Source organism: Rhinatrema bivittatum, chromosome 3 (genome assembly GCF_901001135.1).
Source record: "Rhinatrema bivittatum chromosome 3, aRhiBiv1.1, whole genome shotgun sequence".
NCBI lineage: Eukaryota > Metazoa > Chordata > Amphibia > Gymnophiona > Rhinatrematidae > Rhinatrema > Rhinatrema bivittatum.
In genome coordinates, this window is record NC_042617.1 from 244,668,339 (window position 1) to 244,687,400 (window position 19,062).

General features: G+C 41.7%; 1 protein-coding gene across 1 annotated transcript in view; it reads right to left on the reverse strand.

The window, feature by feature from the left end:
• Positions 1–19,062, reverse strand: part of GALM (galactose mutarotase) — a 188,100-nt gene that overhangs the window by 57,472 nt on the left and 111,566 nt on the right. The window contains 1 exon segment of the mRNA XM_029594392.1: positions 15,956–16,037. Within this exon segment, the coding sequence (XP_029450252.1) occupies positions 15,956–16,037 (82 nt within the window).

The window sequence follows — 19,062 nt, forward strand, 5'->3', positions numbered from 1 at the left end:
GTCTCAAAAAACTACTACATCCTCCAGAATTTCGAACTGTCCTTCAAGCCTCCATCTTTCCCATCCTCGACATAGGCATCCCTCAAACCTATTTTTGCTCTCTTCAGCTTTTGCTGAATGCAGTCGCACGACTCCTTGGTAATGTAAAACATTTTGTACATATTATTCCAATTTTAATTGAACTGCATTGGCTTTCTATAAATGATCGCGTTAGATACAAACTTGGCATGCTTGTACACAAACTCCTCAATGATCATAACTGTCACTGGGCCAATGCAATTCTAAAATTTTATCAAACCATTAGGCTTCTACGTTCCTCTAAGCGAGGCCTCAGAGATTCCAATCGCCCAAACATGCGAGACTTCACATTATTCATGAATGTGCCTTTTCCGTCGCAGCACCTACTTTATGGAATTCTCCACCAATAGACATCAGATTGTGTGATTCACTTAAGATGTTTCGAAAGCTGATTAAAACATTCGCATTTAATTTATTTCATTCTTATTCTTTTATTTTTTACATTTTCAGCTTTTTATTTCATTTCAACTTTATTTTTTCCATCTTATAAGTTTATTTTAGCCTAGTTTTTTATTTCTCTATTGAACCCAATTTGATAGTCTGTTTCTTTTATCAATTACCAACATGTTTTATTACTTATGTGCCAGTTTGTTTTATTATATTTTGACAGCTCATTTTAGTCTATTATTCCTTATGTTTTATAATGTTTTATTATGTTTTAGTATTTAGTTTACATTTGTTTGTCTTATCACTTTATGTATGTAACATTTTTTGTTCTCTGCCTAGGTCATTGTGTTAGGTGGGCTATAAATCCAAATAAATGTAAATGTAACATGGCATTTCAGGTTCAGAGTAAAGAATTAATATAATTACCATGTTAGCTTCCAATTATTATAGTCTTCTCAACCTGTTAGATGGCATAAAAAGGTGTTCATCAAAAACCTTACTTTGCCGTTGATTCTGCAATAAACCCAGATTGCTTAATGCTTAGCTCAGCATGTCAGATTGACCAACACCAGCCTTAAACATTCGTAAAAATGATTACTTGGATAAACCATTTCAGAGATATTTCTGCTTTCACATAATCTTTAAAAAGTAGAATCTCAAAATTGTCTTTTGCAGCATGAGGTAATTCAGCGTGATCAATTAGATTGTTTAAAAGATGTGGCCAGACCTACAGGCTGATGCAATATCGAGCACTAAGTTCAACATGCTGCTGAACGCGTGGTTGGATGCATGTTTTGGATGCATTAGACTTATGCCCAATGTAATTCCGGGATTAGCACATCCAAAACGCGCATCCAAACCAGCACATAGCTAATAGCGCTCATCACATGTAAATGCATGTTGATGAGGTTATTAGCTAGTACACCTGATGTAAAAAGTTACTGCTTGCTGGACGTGCATGTTTTTATGCTCAAAAATTAACGCCAGCCCCGGCTTTAGAAGGAACCACAGAAGCAGCATAAAAAAAAAAAAAGGTCTTTAAAGTGGTCAAGTTAACAAGAGAGATGCTCAATTTAAAAGTGTCCGTTTTCTTAACCTGAGCACAGCCAGTTTAGACATGTTTTTAGTGCATCAGTATTGCATCGGCTTATCAGTGTCAACTGATCTATACCTTGTTATAACTAAACAGTGAAACCCCAACCAGGGAATGGCGCTAACAGTGTTTAACATTTCTTGATGGTAACATGGTGGTTACTGCTCAAAAACTGGTTTTGCTCTGGTGACACCTCTGGAACAAACTCCCCTCTGACTAGCTCAAATAGTAAAAAATCTAACAATTTCTTCTCTTGCTTCATACATAAGCTATTTCTTATCTAGCTATAAATCTGTGAAATTTCAGGGGCTGGCCTTGTGGCTCTGTGGAAGACCTGAGCTTCAGTTTCTGAGCCCCATTTCTATCCCTGGGTATGGAGATGCTGAGGTGGCAGCATTCATAGCCCATAGGGGAAGGGAGTTATACCTAAAGCACAGAGACAGCCGGTATGAAGTGGTGATGGTGCCATTGCACCCCCAAAAACCCCTCTGTGTGAGGACAGGTTTGTGCAACATGAGCTTTCTTTCAGGCTGCCTTGCTGTAGGGCAATATGAAGAAATTCTTGCTGCGCATTTCACCAAGACTTTACTGTGCTAAATCACATGGACGTAGGATACCAATAAAAAATGTCCAACAATAGGACATGGGGAAGACCAGAGGGTAAGAGGGGAGAGAAGGGGGGCATGTGGAGGCTATGAGGTAAAGAAAGAGAGGGAAAAAAGTAGAGGGATAAAGAGGGATTAAGGCAGAATGGAGGACAGGAAAGCTGGGTGGGGGGCCAAGGTACAATGCAAGAGAGCGTGTGGCAACACCTATCAGCAACTACTGCAGGGGTAGGCAGCTCTGGTCCTGGAGTGCAACAACCAGGTCTGGTTTTCAGGACACCCAGAATGAATATGTATGAGGTATATTTGCATACATACAATGGAGGCAATGCATGGAAATATATCTCATGCTTATTCATTGTGGATGTCCTGAAAATCAGACCTGGTTGTTGCACTCCAGAACCAGAGTGGTCATACTAGGATGCACATGCACTGCAAGAAGTCACAGTCAGTGGCTCTTGACCAAGCACCGTCACAGCTATAGCTGGGCTAGATAGGAGAGGAGAGGGTTTACAGTGGCTTGTTAGAAGTGTTCACATCCTTGTACACTTTTCACATTCTGCTGTCTAAACAAAATGCATCCAAATAGGAGTTTGTTTCACTGAGCTACACAACATACTCTACACTTTCATTGTGATTATGAAAATGTTCCCAAAGTAATTACTGTAAGAAAAAAAAAAAAAAGTCTTCACGCTTTGTTACAGCAAACCTAAATTAGCTCTTGTTAAAAAAAACTGCCATAACAAGGCCCATAATTACCGTATTTGCTGGTGTATAGGATCACTTTTTTCCCTTCAAAATAGGGTAAAAATAAGGCGTGCATCTTATGCGTCGGTAATCGTCCGGTGGGGGGGGGGGGGGGGGGGGGGGGAGTGATGCGGTGGCGTCGGGGAGTGAGGGTGCCCTGCCCGATTGGCTGGTGCTGGGCAATCGGGGAGCGCTACCGGCGCATAGGACCTGCAGAATCGCTCCCCAATTATTTTTTTCCTTAAAAATATGTATAAAAAAGGGGGTGCTTCTTATACGTCACTGCGTTCTATGCACCAGCAAATACGGTAAATTAAATAGAGCCCACCCATGTTCAATTAGAGCAGCTGAGCTGACCTGAATGCTCCTGGAAGAAGAATCAAGCTGTTTGTTGTGTGAAGTGAATCTGAAGCAAAGGTCAAAATTTACCAAACAAGGACTGCTGAAACAACTGTGCAATAACATTATTCAAATGTGTATATTGGGGAAAGGATATAAGAAAATTTCAGTGTGTTTTAAAATTCCTTGGGGCACTGTCAGATCCATCATTGCAAAGTGGAAACAGTTTGGTACCACTAAGACACTGTGATGATCGGGCAGTCCCTCCAAAGTCAGTAGCTGTGGGTTAAGCAAACTGCTGTAAAAGGTCACCATGAGGCCTAAGATTACTTTAAAACAACTACAGAGGTCTCTGGCTGAGACTGGGGAAAATGCTGACTGTTCAACAATGTCAAGATTACTCCAGAAAGATACCATAGTCCAATATAGGTGCCCGTAACAGTCACAAAAAGGAACTGAATTAGCACAAAGTTTGAAACTTGTGAGCACGAGGTTGAGTCGTCAAGGTTTCAATACTGGCTACTGTCCATTCATAAATTTATTTATTTATTTATTTATTATTTTTATATACCGACATTCATCTCAATTGAGATATCACACCGGTTTACATTCAGGTACTGTAGGTATTTCTCTATCCCCAGAGGGCTTACAATCTAAGTTTTTGTACCTGAGGCAATGTAGGGTAAAGTGACTTGCCCAAGGTCACAAGGAGTGACAGCGGGACTTGAACCTTGGTCTCCTAGTTCATAGTCCACTGCTCTAACCACTAGGCTATTCCTCCTCCCCTCATACATCCTCATACATCTTCCTCCTCCCCTCATACATCCCCTCATCCCCTCATACATCCTCATACATCTTTTGCATACATTCCTAACTGAATTTTCTTATAAAATTTTCTGTATAAATTGGAGCGTATCTCACATTTACTTCGTGCTTAAATCCAAAATAGCTGAACAGCATTTAGACTATAACTCTTAAGGAGTTGCCTTGGGAAACTGAAATATCAACATGCAAACAGTTTGTGGGTGGATGCGATTACCCAAGGAAAGGTAGGGGAGGGCTGGGGGAGAAGAACATGCCTTTTAAAAAGTACCTGAGATGCAGTTTTGGGCCATGAAACTAAAATCACAAAAAATATAGCAAAGGGGCGGCAAGGAAGCCATATGATGTGCACACATGTGGGAGAAGGTTTTGTGGTTCGATGAGACCAAAGTGACATTTTTTTGTCTCAATTCTAAGCAATATGTATGGCATAAAAACAGCCAGCACATCATTCTGATAACACAATCCCCAGGTGGAAGAATTATGTTGGGGGGATGCTTTGCAGCATCAGGGTCAGGGAGGCTTGTGAAGATCAAGGGAAAGAGGAATGGTGAAAAGTGCAGGCAGATGCTGAAGGAAAACCTGTTCCAGTCTGCCACAGACCTAGGACTCAGGAAAAGATTCACCTTTCAGCAGGACAATGATCCTAAGTATAAAGAAAAAGCAACAGAGTGGCTCAACAAGAAGTGAATGTCCGTGAATAGCCCAAAGCCCAGACCTGAATGCATTCAAAAAATCTGCGGAAAGACTTGGAAGACTGCAGTCCATGGACAATTTCAAGTCAACTTGAAAGAACTTGAGCTCTTCTGTCCAGAAGAATAGGAAAAAACTGCTCCATTTTGCTATGCAAATTTGGTGGAAACTTATCCTACTCATGGCTGTTACTGATAGAAAAGGAATTTCTACCAAATACTTAGTTAAGGTGGGTGAAGACTTATGCAATCATGATGTTTGTTTTCTTATTCTTAATTACTTTTGGAATATTTCTATGATAGTTCTTTCACGAAGAAAGTGTGGCAAATATTCTGTATGTGACCAACCCTTCGGTTTGCCACGAGATGGCCTTAGGTCCCTTACCATCTGGACTAGGAACAGCATGGGATTTTCCATTCTCTTTCAGTCTCTCCACCGAGCTGACCATGACTGGATATTCCAGGGGCATCAGCGGAGCTAGAGGTAGAGTGTGGAGTTCAGTTTTGAGTTAGGTTTTGAGGAATAAGGAGTGTTTTTTCTTTTTCCCCAGCTGAGTTGGGCCCACTAACCCAGCTTGGTGATTTTTCTTGCGTTCAGAGGAGATCCCTTCTCAGTACAGTCCCTGACAGGGTCTGTCACCTTTTTTGTAGAGTGGTAAGGGTTTTGTAGAGTTTGCTCTAGTTTTTGATAAGCTTTTCTTATTCTGGGGAACACCCTAAGCTTTGGAAAGGAGCAAACCATCCCAATCCTAAGAGCAGGGACTGGAGACTTGTGAACAACCCCTCTACTCCCTAGAGAAAGCAAGATCAGTGACAGTGTGAGATATTTGGGATTTTTCCCCTTTTTGTTCATGTGGAGGTTTTCCCCCCCACCCCTCTGCACAATCTGGTGAAGGAGATAGAGAGCTGTGAGCTGAACTGGAACATCTGGCCCCTCTCTCCAAGAGGTCCATCAAGTTTGGGATATCAAGTCTTGGGAGATTCCCAATCGGATCTTCACGCCAAAGGGAACAGGACATAGGCTATGGGTTTCAGATGGACCTTTGGACTCAAGTAAAATCTGTTTGTGGCATGGGACCCCCATCACTAGGATTCTCCCTCTACTGGGCTACTGCAAAGATGAGTAGGCAGTGGCAAACTCCCTCCCAGGAGCTGGAGAGATGGACACCAGCACCCCAGCAGGCACCCCGTGTAAACAGTTCATCTATACAGTTTCATTTGTTGAATGTCTGTGGGACAGTGATTGACTTTTTGGAAATGATCAGTAAATATGATTTGAATACCCAGTCTGAATCCAGCCTGTCTGTTCAGGAGAAAATCACCACACCAGAAAAATACACAAAACATATAAGGGACTTGCCATCACCTGGGTCACAGAGGTTTTCCTCTTTCCCCACAGAAAGAGCCTCACTCCCTGTGGGAAGTACAGGAAGGAGGGGAAGGATGGCAAGAGCAGTCCCTACTTATAAATACTTTTACGGCTCTAGGGGAACCAACAAAACCCCAGCAAAGGGTTACATGTAGATCAGTGAAAAAAGTACTTTAATGCATTCTGATTTGTATTTTTTAGACATCAGAATGTGAACAATGTACAAGGGTGTGAAGATTTTTACAGGGCACTGTATATAAAAAGGGGGGGTGTAAATCCCATGTAGTTATGATTGAAGTCACATGGCAGCTCAATAGAGCTGTAAGCCCAAAGGAAAAGATGAAAACTCTTAAAAAAAAAAAAAAAAAAAGGATCTCTTTAAAATAGTTTCCCATTTCCTCAAAAAGCATTACAATATTATAAAGTCATTTTGATCTGAACATCTCATTCACACAAACTCCTATAAGTCACAGATGTAGGACAGGAAACCAGGCAGCCTCGAGCCAGTAGCTTTAGAAGAGCTGCAATATATTTTCCATGCATTCTTTTCTTGGTGCTTTTCGATTATCTGCAGCAGCAAACACCTGCTCGGCAACCACACTGGAAAACATGCAAGCATGCAGAAACAAGCTTCCTTGCAAAAAAAAAAAAAAAAAAAAATTATATAAAAGCTTGCAAAGTACCAAGCTGCCTGCTTTAGCAACCTTTGTCCTTTCTGTTTCCAGGAGACAAGCTAGTTGCTGAGAAAACCAAGGCACTTTCCCCTTCATGCCAAATAAGCCCCTGTGCAAATCAGTAGAACAGCAATTTGTTTCTAAATGGTTTCTCAGTATAACATACAAAACCTAGTCAATATGTATTGCTCTTTTACCTCATCAGTATCTCTGTGTATAATACACTTACAAGTAAATTTTCAAAGGCCTGCGCACTGTCCCAGCCCGCTGCCCAGACCCTGCCCCTTTGGAGAGACCCGGCACTTGTGCGCGTACTGAGGTTCACGAACATAGCCGGGCCTTACGTGTGCCGAGTGCATTTTATAATGGGCCTGGCCACGCGTGTAAACGCCGGTACATGCACAAGCCAGGACTCTCCAAAGGGGTGGGGTCTGGGCGGGGAGGCAGGCTGGGACAGCGCCATTTGACGCTGTCCTGGGAAAGTGCGCACTGGCAGCCGGCCAGCGCACGGAGATTTCTGCTGCTCCAGAGAAGCAGTAGGTAGGAAAATAAAAAATTTTAGAAAACTTAGGGTAGGTTTAGGTGGTGGGGAGGAACTTTAGATAGGGAGGTAAGGAAGTTCCTTCCCAGTACGCTCCTTAATTGGAGTGGACAGGGAGGAAATTGGGGGAAGCCTGATTGCGTCTCTGCAAGTATTTAGCGAAAATTTGCCCACATGCGTGAGCGGATTTTAAAATCTGGTGCACATGTACACTTAGCCATCAGATTTTATAACATGAGTGTGCTGGCGGGTGCATGTTCTAAAATTGGTGCATCCATGTGCGCGAGCCGGGAACCGTGCACATATGGACGGGCGTACACTGCTTTAAAATTCGATCCCTTAGGTGCAGTGGCACATGTTTCTGTGACTAATGGGGTACAAAAGCACGTAAGCTTCCCTCCCCCTGCTTGCCCACATGGGTGTGGCAGCAAAGGGGGCTGGAAGGTGACAGTGTGGCCTCCAGCCCACATGGCAGGAAGACACCAGATGAAACAAACAGTTGGATCCCTCAATTGGCCCAGGTGGGTCAGCAGAGGAAGACTGGGGCAGTGGTAGGACAGTGGGCACAGGATAGTAGGCTGAGTGAGCAAGTGCTGGGGTTGGATTGGAGGGGCAGGGGCATACAGACATTAATTTCTCTGTAAACATTTTATGGATGGTTTGCTAGATGATCAAATCATTTTTTTTTTTTTTTACATCAATACCAAAACTGAGTGGCATCCCAAAAAAGTAGCAAGATGGGCTATGGGCAAGACTGCAATTCAGAAACCAGTCAAAAAAAAAAAATTACCTGCCTCAAATAACTTCTCACCTCCCGTAACTAGTTCCTATTATTCTGAAATGATTACAGAATGGTGGTTTAAGATGTCACAATCACATGTATCATTTAAGAAAACGGAACTTTGTGAAACAAATGGCCGATTTTGGAGTATTTTCAGATTTGGGAGTGTAGCAAGAGGATAGTGGTGGCAGGAGGAAGTTTAGGAGAAGCAGAACTGCAAAGACACTCTTTCTGCCCACTAATATAGATGCTCTGTCTAAAGTGGGGGCTCTCTTACCTATAACCTAATGGAAATTATTATCTGAACAATTTTCTAAGCGCGGCAATTTTACTACTGCATTTTAGTTATGTGGCCCAGACTCTTGTGATGACTAGAAACTCGACAGTTTCCATGAATGCAACAAAGTCGATTATTGCACCAAGGCTGAGCATGTGACTTTTCATCCTCTTAATGAATTTATTTTATTTATTTAAAGGTTTTTTTATATACCGGGGCACGTTCCAAACATCACCTCGGTTTACAATGAACCATAATTTAGCAACAGGCTTTACAATCAATTTAGAAAGAACAAGCATATATCAAATGAGGTCAATGAACATAGCAATAAATCAACATATAGTACAATTGAATCCAGCCTAATCTCCTGGGAGAAACTATGTATAATTAGGTACATTCAAGCAAATGCAGTAAGAGGAGAAAGGATTGGGATGTATTTGGTGTGGGGTAAGAAAATGTATGAGAGTACATTATGTATTCAAATGATTTTTACCAGAGAGAGGTGACCTTAGAGTTAAAGTGTGTGAAGGAGAGGGGAAGGAGAGGATAGCAGTTTTGAAGATGGGAGGTCATTATGTACAGGCTTGTCTGAAAAGCCAAGTTTTTAAGATTTGTTTGAATTTCTTAGGACAGGGCTCCAGGCGCAGGTCTGTGGGCATTTTATTCCAAAAGTTGGTTCCTGCTATGGTAAATGAACGTTCTCTTATGGAAACATGTTTAATTTGTTTGAGAGCAGGAGTCTTGAGTTTGGCTTGGTGTATTGTTCTTGTAGGTCTATTTGATTTGTGGAATGTAAAATGGTCAGAGAACCATTGCATATCTTGGTTGTAGATGGATTTGTGTATGAGGGTAAGGACTTTGTATGTAATCCTGGATGCTACTGGTAGCCAGTGAAGGTATTGGAGTACAGGCGTAATGTGTTCATGGTGGTGTGCATTGGTGAGTATTCGGGCGGCTGCGTTTTGTAGCATCTGTAAAGGTTGTAGCGAATTTTTTGGCAGTCCTAGCAGGATAGAATTACAGTAGTCCAGTTTTGACAATATTGTAGCTTGTAGGACTGTTCGGAAGTCGTGTGGGTGTAGGAGAGATTTGATTCTTTTTAGAGTATGGAGTTTAAAGAAGCCGTTTTTGACAGTGGCCGCGATGAATTTTTTTTAATGAGAAATGGTTGTCTATGATAATACAGAGGCTGCGGACCTGCTGTAAGGCGAGAGGGCCAGCTTGTGGATAATTGGTAGGGTTGAGGGTGATGTTGCTTTGTGGGGAAATGATGAGTAGCTCTGTTTTGCTGGTATTTATTGCTAGAAATGCTAGGGGATTCTTTATTTCTGCAAGGGCGGTATCCCAGATTTTCAGAGGGTTGGGTAGAGAGTCCTTAATGGGGATGAGGATCTGCACATCATCTGCGTATATGAAGTGCGGGAATCAGAGTTTCATCAAGAGTCGACATAGGGGGATAAGGTAGATATTAAACAGTGTTGATGAGAGAGAGGATCCTTGAGGTACTCCTTGTAGCAGTTTTCTAGGTTTGGATTCGTGGCAGCCAATTTTTACACTGTATTTTCTCTCATTGAGATAGGATTGGAGCCAGCATAGGGCAGAGCCAGAGATCCCAATTTGAGATAGGCGGGTGATAAGGGTATTGTGGTTGACAGTGTCGAATGCAGATGATATGTCAAGCAGAGCAAGAATGTAAGAGTGTCCCGTGTCTAGGTTTATAGTATTAATTCTGAAAGTGACAAGAGCGGGGTTTCGGTACTATGGTTCTTGCGGAAACCATACTGGGATGGTAGAAGTAGTTGATGTTCATTTAGAAATTCTGTGAGTTGCTTGTTTATGATTTTCTCCATTATTTTGGACAGGAAAGGAAGGTTCGAAACTGGGCAATAGTTAGATGGTTCAGTAGGGTCCAAATCCACTTTTTTGAGGGTCGGTTTTTATTATGGCATGCTTGAGTTGAGTGGGAACCAGTCCAGAAGTGATAGATTTGTTGAGAATCTCGGAAATGGGTTTGGCAATCCTTGCAGGAAAAAAGAGAGGAGTATTTTAGTGGGCATGATATCAAAGGGGTGCATAGCTGGTTTAATCTTTTTGAGGATAGCTTCTATTTCTAGAGCAGTAGTGGTTTCAAAGTTTGTAAGGGTGGCAGAATATGGTATGTTTTGATTTGGATTGTGTATGTGAGAGCTGTGAGTGGGTGTGGTGATGTGTATGTTGGCAGTAGGTGAATTGACAGGAAGGGGGGAGGTAGTAAATCGTGCCATGAGATTATCGATTTTGTCGTGAAAGTAAGAAGCTAGTTTCTCACATTTGTTTTCGTCCTCATTATCTGAGTTAAGGTTTGTTGGCGGCGTAATAATGCTAGATACATATTGGAAGAGAGCACGTGGGTTGAATTGGTATTGATGAATCCTTGATGCGTAATAGTCTTTCTTGGCTTTGTCTGTATTTTTACGGTATTCATGTAGAAGAGAGCGGAACTTTAAAAGTAGCGCTGGGGCTTGGTTTCTACGCCATTTCTTTCCATTTTACGGAGTTCCGTTTTCATAATTCTCAGATCGGGGGTGTACCACGGTCTTTTGTCTTTCTTCTCCGTGTTGAATAGTAACATAATGGTTCAAGTATGCTACAGACCCCACGAAAGTTAAGTTATCTTGAAGCATTTCCATTGAAACCCCAATTGGGTGGGAGAGGAACAGGTTAGGTAGCTTAGTTGTCTAAGAGAATATCTTAAGGAAAAGGAGGTACTCTTGTATTGTTTTAAGCATCATTATTAAGCATCAGTTCTATGTAGGACTGTGATCAACAGAAGGCCAGACCTAGTAAGCTTCACTTAAATGTAGCTTCCACTTTGTCTCCCTCACTGAGGTGGAAGATAATATGCTTCACATTGTCTACCATAGCATAGTCAAAGTGATAATTTGTCTAACTATGGTTGTTTGTTCAATTTTCCTGGAATTTACAATGTAGAGATTTCTGGTTTCTGTTTCAAAATGGAACTGCTTCTCTGCAGTGCTTTCTTGCAGGCTGATGCACATCCTTTTTATTGACCGTTTAGAGCATAGATGTGCCAATGATTCTGTATTCAAGCAATAAGTGTAAGGTAGATTGCACAGGTCATAATGTGCACTTGGGTGACTTGTCCAGAGATATGATAACAGCGAGACATGCTGCAATTACCCATGCTGGAGATTCTATTGTTTACCAGCCTTATGGCAGGACAATGGGTCTTTTCCCTCAGTAGCATCTTTGCATATTCAGTATGTAGCTCTTTCTAGGCTTACTTTCTGGATCTGTGCTCTTTCAAGTAGTAATTGCCACTTTGCAGCAATCAAAATAATATTTTTGCTTTTAGAATTAAAGTTCTTTAAAGCAGCTTCTCTGAGAATAGTGTCACAATTCCATCACAGAATGTATTCTATTTGGCTTATGGTGTGTACCAATAGGAACCAATTAGATCCTAGGTAGGAGATGGGTATGCAAGATACACTGAAACATGTTTATTTCAAGGAGGAGGGGGGTAAAAAAAAAACAAACCTGCAGTGGAGCAGCATAAAATGTTTTCAGATATGAAAGTAACATTTTATTTGCTAGGTGGTGCACATTTTAAAAACTGCACAATGTGTGGTACAATTCTTTTGCACCTCTCAAATCTATTCTGGGGCAACTGCCAACCAACCTATGCATGGAACTTACTTTTCTTCAAGCATATAAACTTAAGCAAAAATGCCAGAGACAGAGAGAACGGGAAAAAAGGTAAAAAAAAAAAAAAAAAAAGTTATAGACTTCACAGTCTAGCGATTCCTTCTAGCTAATTGAGGAAAGGGGGCATAAGCTTAAAGTGGGGGGGAAAGTCCAATGATTAAGAATAACGGTTTTATAGTGTCCCACTTTGCCACCTTCTTCAGTTAATTAGATCTTTAAAAAAATTACATAAGCTTAATAAAAAGTACAGATGGAAAGAAAGAATCTCTCAACAGAAAATTAGTTTCACGTTGAATTGATCTCTAACCCATCACTTTTTGAACAGTTTAATAGTTTGACATTATGCCAGCTAAGCAATGACAAACTAGCAGTCTGCTCAGAGAACAAAGATGCATTGATTAGATTTCAAAGATCATTGTTACTATTCACATCTTTAATTATATAGATGTTTATGTATAAGAAAAAAGAATTGAAAAAATAGACTCTTTCAACGTGCAAAAGATGTAGAGGTCCGGGAGGCCCAAATACACAAGGGTGCGCCGTCAGGCTTGCTGATGCGTGCTCATAATAAGATATTTATTACTTGGAGGAGTAGGACCTTGCAAATTCAAAACCTGATAGTTGTAGGAACTGCCCGTTATTTGTGTCATTTTTAGTGGGAATTCTTGGCTCTCACATTGTTTTGTACTTTTAAAGATATTAAACTACCATTTCTATAGCGCCATGACCATCAAGGGGTTTTCTGAGATCAGTAAGTGTCCCCTCCAGGCATTCTATCCCAGAGTTAGAGGCGGGAAATGAGTTGGTACCACAGTCTGACAGTAGTCTGTTTCAGATTACAGTTAGGCAGGCAGGAACATACAATCAGCATTCCATAGCCTGGCACTGCCCTCATTCCACCTTGCAATGAAAGAAAAAAAAGTCAGGATGGCCCTATTTTCCCCTTTGGCTTACACAAACCTAACAGACCAGTTTCTTACTGCTGGTGTTCTGGTATCAGAAGCCAGATCTTTTGGGTCAGGAAAAATGCATTAGGATTAATATTTATTTATGCAATTTTTATATACCGTAACCCAGAACACAAGGTTCTATCTTTACGTTTTACATAATACAAAATTTTAGATAAGCAGTTAGAAAGCAGAAATAAATACAATAAAAAAATAATAAGATAGTTAAAAAATTACTTTAAAAACTAGCAAAGTATAGTTAAGAAATTAAAAGATAAAAATTGTCTGGGAAAAAGCTGTAGACTTATATAACATCCTGAGTATTAGTTCTGTATGCTTGCAAAAAACACCATGTGTTTAGATCTTTCTTGAATTTCTTGAGGTTGTCCTGCATTCTTAGTTCCAGTGGCAAACTGTTCCAAAGTTTCAGTCCTGCAACTGAAATGGCCCTCTCTTACTTCGCTCAGATGTGCCGATCTGACAGTAGGTACCGATAATAAGCCTTTATTAGATGATCTTAGGTCTCGTTGAGGTACATGCAATTTAATAGTTGTATTCAGCCAGTCTGTTTTGTCCCCATGTATGATCTTAATCATACAGAGAGTTTTAAGTTTAATTCTATATTCCAAAGGCAGCCAGTGTAGTGATTTTAAAACTGGAGTAATGTGATCACTTTTCTTGGTATTTGTCAATATCCTAGCCGCTACATTCTGAATTACCTGAAGGGGTCGTATAGTAGATTTAGGAAGTCCCAACATTGTAGAGTTGCAGTAATCAAGTCCTGAAAAAACTAACATCTGTAAAACATACCTAAAATTATACGGAGAAAGCATGGGTTTCAAACGTTTTAAAAGCCTCAATTTACTAAAACCATCTTTAACTTTTTGGGATATGTGAGCCTTAAAATTTAATTCATAATCAGGCCAAGATTTCTGGTAGTGTCTGTTAAATTAAAACAGGTTTGGTCGTCCAAGGTAATTATCTTTTTTCTTGACTAAAATTTTTCCTATTTATCAAAATTTAAAACCAGTTTCATTTGCACAAGAAGTTGACCAATAATTTTCAAATACATGTTTACCATTTCAAAGGTTGACTCAATATTACTTTCTATTGGAAATAATAACTGGATATCATCAGCATAAATATAGTAAATCAAACCTAAACCTGTTAACAAATGACAAAGAGGTAATAAATACACATTAAATAAGGTGGCTGATAAGGCCGAACCTTGTGGGACGCCTGTTAATCATATCTGATGTAGCATCTTTAATCTTAATAGTAAATGTTCTATTTTCTAAAAAAGATTTGAACCATTTTAAAGTAGTGTCTTCTAAACCAATATCATAACGTCTCTGAAGGAGGATGTTGTGATCGACTGTGTCGAAAGCTGCCAAAAGATCTAACAGTACAAGTACAAAGCTTTGACCTCTATCAAAGCCTCTAAGGACCAAGTCTGTCAAAGATAATAATAATGTCTCAGTACTGAATAATTTGCAGAATCCATGCTGAGTTGAGTACAGAATCTCATTGTTTTCCAGATGCTCACTTAATTGTCTATTTACCACTTTCTCAATTAGTTTCAATAAAAAAGATAAATTAGAAATAGGTCTATAGTTGTTTAAAACAGAAGGATCTAAATCTGATTTTTTTTAAATTGGTTTTACAACTGCATTTTTTAAAGAGGTAGGCATAATTCCTTCAGCGAGGGATTGGTTAACAATGTCCAATAAGATTGAACTAATTGCTTCAATACATTGTTTGAGTGTTATTGTATTTATTGTATCCAAGGGGTGATTGGCAGGATTCATATTTTTTAACAAATTATCAATTTCAATTTTTGTTGTCTGTTCAAAATGTGACCAATGTGCTAATTCCCTTTTTGGCATATTAATATTTTGGGTAGGAGTCTGATCTAAGGTCTTAATCAAATTATCAACTTTAGTTTTGAAGAATAAAGCTACTTCATCACAACGTGATTCTGGTAAAGCTTCACATCTAAAAGGGTCATTTGTGAGTTTAGATAAGATATCAAAAAGAGTTTTAGGATTATTGGCGAATCTTTGAATTTTGGCATTATAGTATTGTTTTTTAGTATTATTTATCATTTTTTTTATAATAAGCCAAATAGACTCGATAATTAGTTAAGTCTAATATAGATTGGAGTTATAAATTGGTCCAGGTTTTCTAAGGTTAATCAAGACTGGGATCTTTTTTATTTGATAAGTTTGATCTGATTCGGAGCTGGTATCCATTTCGTGATTTTGTATCCTTGGGGCTGCACGAAGGGGCTCACAAAGGGGCATGCCCCTTTGTCGCGCCCCTTCGGCACACGATGCCTGGGGTTCCCTGCGCCGCTCAAATAACCCCCTCGACGCCCTTTTGATGATGTTGGTGGGCGGAGTCCTTTCTCGCGGGGGGGAAACCGAGCGGCGCGATGTACCTAGGAACCGGAGGGGCAGCTGGAGTAGTAGGCAATCAGACGGTAAGGAGCCTCGATGTTACAGAGGCAGGCTGGCAGAGGAAACACCAGGAGAGAAGTCTCTCTTCCGTTCCCTGCGCCGCTCAAATAACCCCCTCGACGCCCTTTTGAAGACGTTGGTGGGTGGAGTCCTTTCTCGTGGGGGGAAACCGAGCGGCGCGATGTACCTGGGAACCGGAGGGGCAGCTATCATTAGACCAGCACCTGCAGGTAGCAAAAGTCTAACAGAACAGACAGCATCTCAGTTCTATAATTTACCCTGACAGTACCTCCTCCTCTCCCACACTAGTATCAATTGAGGGGCATACTAGTCAGAAATGAATTATACAAAACACAGGCTGTCAAGAAAGAAAACATTTGCTATGCTATTGTGCTGTAAATAAATATACATGACTACCCAAAGATTTAAAGTTACCTACCAGTAGGAATCATAGTGTCATTTACAGGTAAATAGGCCTCAGCTAAAATGGAAACTTCATGATCATAAATGTCCTTTGAGCCCTGCCAAAAACAACAAAAGATATTAAGATATTTAAAATAAGTTGCAATTCATATACCTATAACTCAGAAAACCTTTCCGGTTCCATCATATATTCCATCAAATGATTGGAAATTCACTTTTCCATATAAGTACAAATACAGATAGTATAAAAAACCCCCCAAAAAACAAATACCGTACTTTATTACCCAAGAATGAAGTTGCTCATTGAATTCTGCTTTTAACTTTACACAGATTCTCACACAACCCACACACTGTGAAAGTGGATGGTGTTCAAGGATTAGCTAAACACTAGATTTACTCTACAAAAGCAATATTTATGATTAATATTTGCTGTGTTTAGCAAAATGATAAAGGGGATGGAACAGCTCCCCTATGAGGAAAGGCTGAAGAGGTTAGGGCTGTTCAGCTTGGAGAAAAGATGGAGCTGGGTTCAAAAAAGGTTTGGATAGAGGAGGAAGTGACGTCACGCTCCATGCACGCAGCCTAAACCTTAGGCTCCGTGCCCCGCGGTCCCTGCAAAGCCGGCGAATAGCGATGGGAGCCTCGAAAAAATCAAAATAATTAGCTTACCGGCAATCGGAAGTTGTGCTGCAGCTTATTATAATGACGGCCAAGAAAAAAATACCGGACCTGCGGCGCTTCTCATATCTGCAGGAGCCGGAGGAGGAAGCTACCAAAATGGCATCTGCGGTGGAGGTAGAGGAAACGGAGGGGGCTGTGCACGCGGCGCGGGAACGGGACTGTGACTGCCCTTCTAGGGCTGAGATGCGCGGGTGGTTTGTGGAACTGCGGCAAGACTTAAAAAATTACAAAATGGAGGTCACTGAGATGATTGCAGATCTCAGAGAGGAGACTGCAGAGCAGGGAGGCGCCTGGAAGAGCTGGATGTGCGTTTGGATACACAGGGGGAGAGCTGGCTGCAACTCAAGAAAGATCAGGAAAATTTACAGCTACAATCCCAAGCCCTGGTGGACAAACTAGAGGACATAGAAAATAGAAGTCGACGCTCGAACATCCGCATACGGGGAGTGCCGGAGACGGAGGATTATAGTGACTGCATGGCTGTTGTGGAGCGGCTCTCCAATTTCTTTTTGGATCAGGATGCCACGACCAGCAAGGAAGAAAGACCTACGGTGCAGATAGACAGAGCGCATAGATCGCTGGGGCCTAAGCTGGCTAACAGACCTCGGGATATAGTGGTCTGCTATCATCAATTTGCACAGAAGGATCGAATCTTCATGATTGCCAGGAAGCAGCGCTCGTGGCAATGGGAGGACCACGAGATCGGGGTCTTTGCGGATTTGGCGGCACTGACGCTGAAGAAGAGACAGGAGTTTCGCTTGCGTCACTACTAAGCTTATAGCAGCTAATGTACGGTTATCGCTGGCTTTTTCCTGGGGGCATTTCCTTTCAACTACAGGAGGTTGACCCATAGAGCTCTTACTGTCTCTGAAGCGGCAGGGATCCTGAGAGGACAACGGCATGCCGGTAGATTTGCCAGCTACGGAGGTTCGTACAGCGCATCCTGTGAAGCCAGCTACCTACCTGCCTACCCGGTGGCAGAGGGTCCAGAACGGGAAGAGGATGGGTTGCAGCGAAGCTCCGCGGGACGAGATCGGATAGAGCCGCCAGCTGAAGCTTCTCCGGAGTGAAGAAGGATTGCAGTTGGACACTTCAAGATCGGTTTTGTTATGAACTGTCGTTGGATTTCTACAATGAAACTTTCTTGTTATAAAGGTTCCCGGTTCCGTTCTAAAGTTCAGGGTTGGAACTGCTAGCTGGCATTTAATGTGACATTTTGATATTCGACCGCAGGGGTGGAGGTGGGGGTGACTATGCTTCCTCCTGATTTAATTCTGGGATGAGGGCTTTATCCCTGGCAACTGGAGATGGGGGGGGGGGGGGGGGGGGGGGGAGGGGAAAATGTCTTTACACACATTGCTTCTTTGTTGTGGGGGGCAGGGGGGCTTGCAGGGGCCTGTGTTCTAGCAGCACAGCACACTGTCGCAGGATCTACGTCTTTGGAGGCTTGATTTTTGGGGCTTTAAAGTGGTATCCTATCTTCATGAATGGCTCGAAAGGTTGGAGAGGGCGATCAGAGCCACTTGGACTGTGCAGTCCGGGTATGGGACGGAGAGGTGGGTGTATAGATGGCGACGCTTAAGTTTCTATCCCTGAATGTAAAGGGACTTAACACACCCCGCAAGAGACAGCTCCTATTTAAGGAATTAGGGCGCCTCCACACAGATGTGATATTCTTACAGGAGACACATCTGAGAAAACACCATCAGCGATTGCTAAAGTCCAACAAATATCCACATCAATATTGGGCGGCGGCTACCCCCACTCTGAAATACACAGGGGTAGGAATCCTGTTACACAAGGACGTGCCTTTCGAATTTCTCCTATCTAGGTCGGACCCAGAGGGGAGATACGTTGTGGTTAAGGTACGAGTGGGTGAGGAAATATTTTCCTTAGTTTCGATTTATGGACCCACGGTGCATAAAGATACCTTTTATACTGACCTGAATGAAACCCTATCCGCTGTTTTGGAAGGCCAGACGGTGATAGGAGGGGATTTTAATATCACGGTGAATCCTAGATTGGACACGTCTAAGGGCCAGAGTACAGATCCCAAATCGGCTAGAATAGCATTGAAAACCTTCATTAAGGATCAGGGGCTGGTGGATATATGGAGGCATAGAAATCCAACTGATAGAAACTACACCTTTTATTCGGCACCTCACGAGAGCTACTCCAGATTGGATATGATTCTGAGTTCTAGAGCCACCTATAATAGGGTGGATGGGGCAGACATAGAACCTATAGTGTGGTCGGATCATGCCCCCATCTGGGTATCCATCCGCCTATGCGATGAGGATAAGAGTCATAGATTCTGGAGGTTTAACGATTCCATCCTTCATGATGAGCAGTTTGTTTCCCAAATCCAAGATGAGATAGGGGATTACTTAACTATTAATGACAATGGGGAGGTGAATGCGATCACTGTCTGGGAATGCTTGA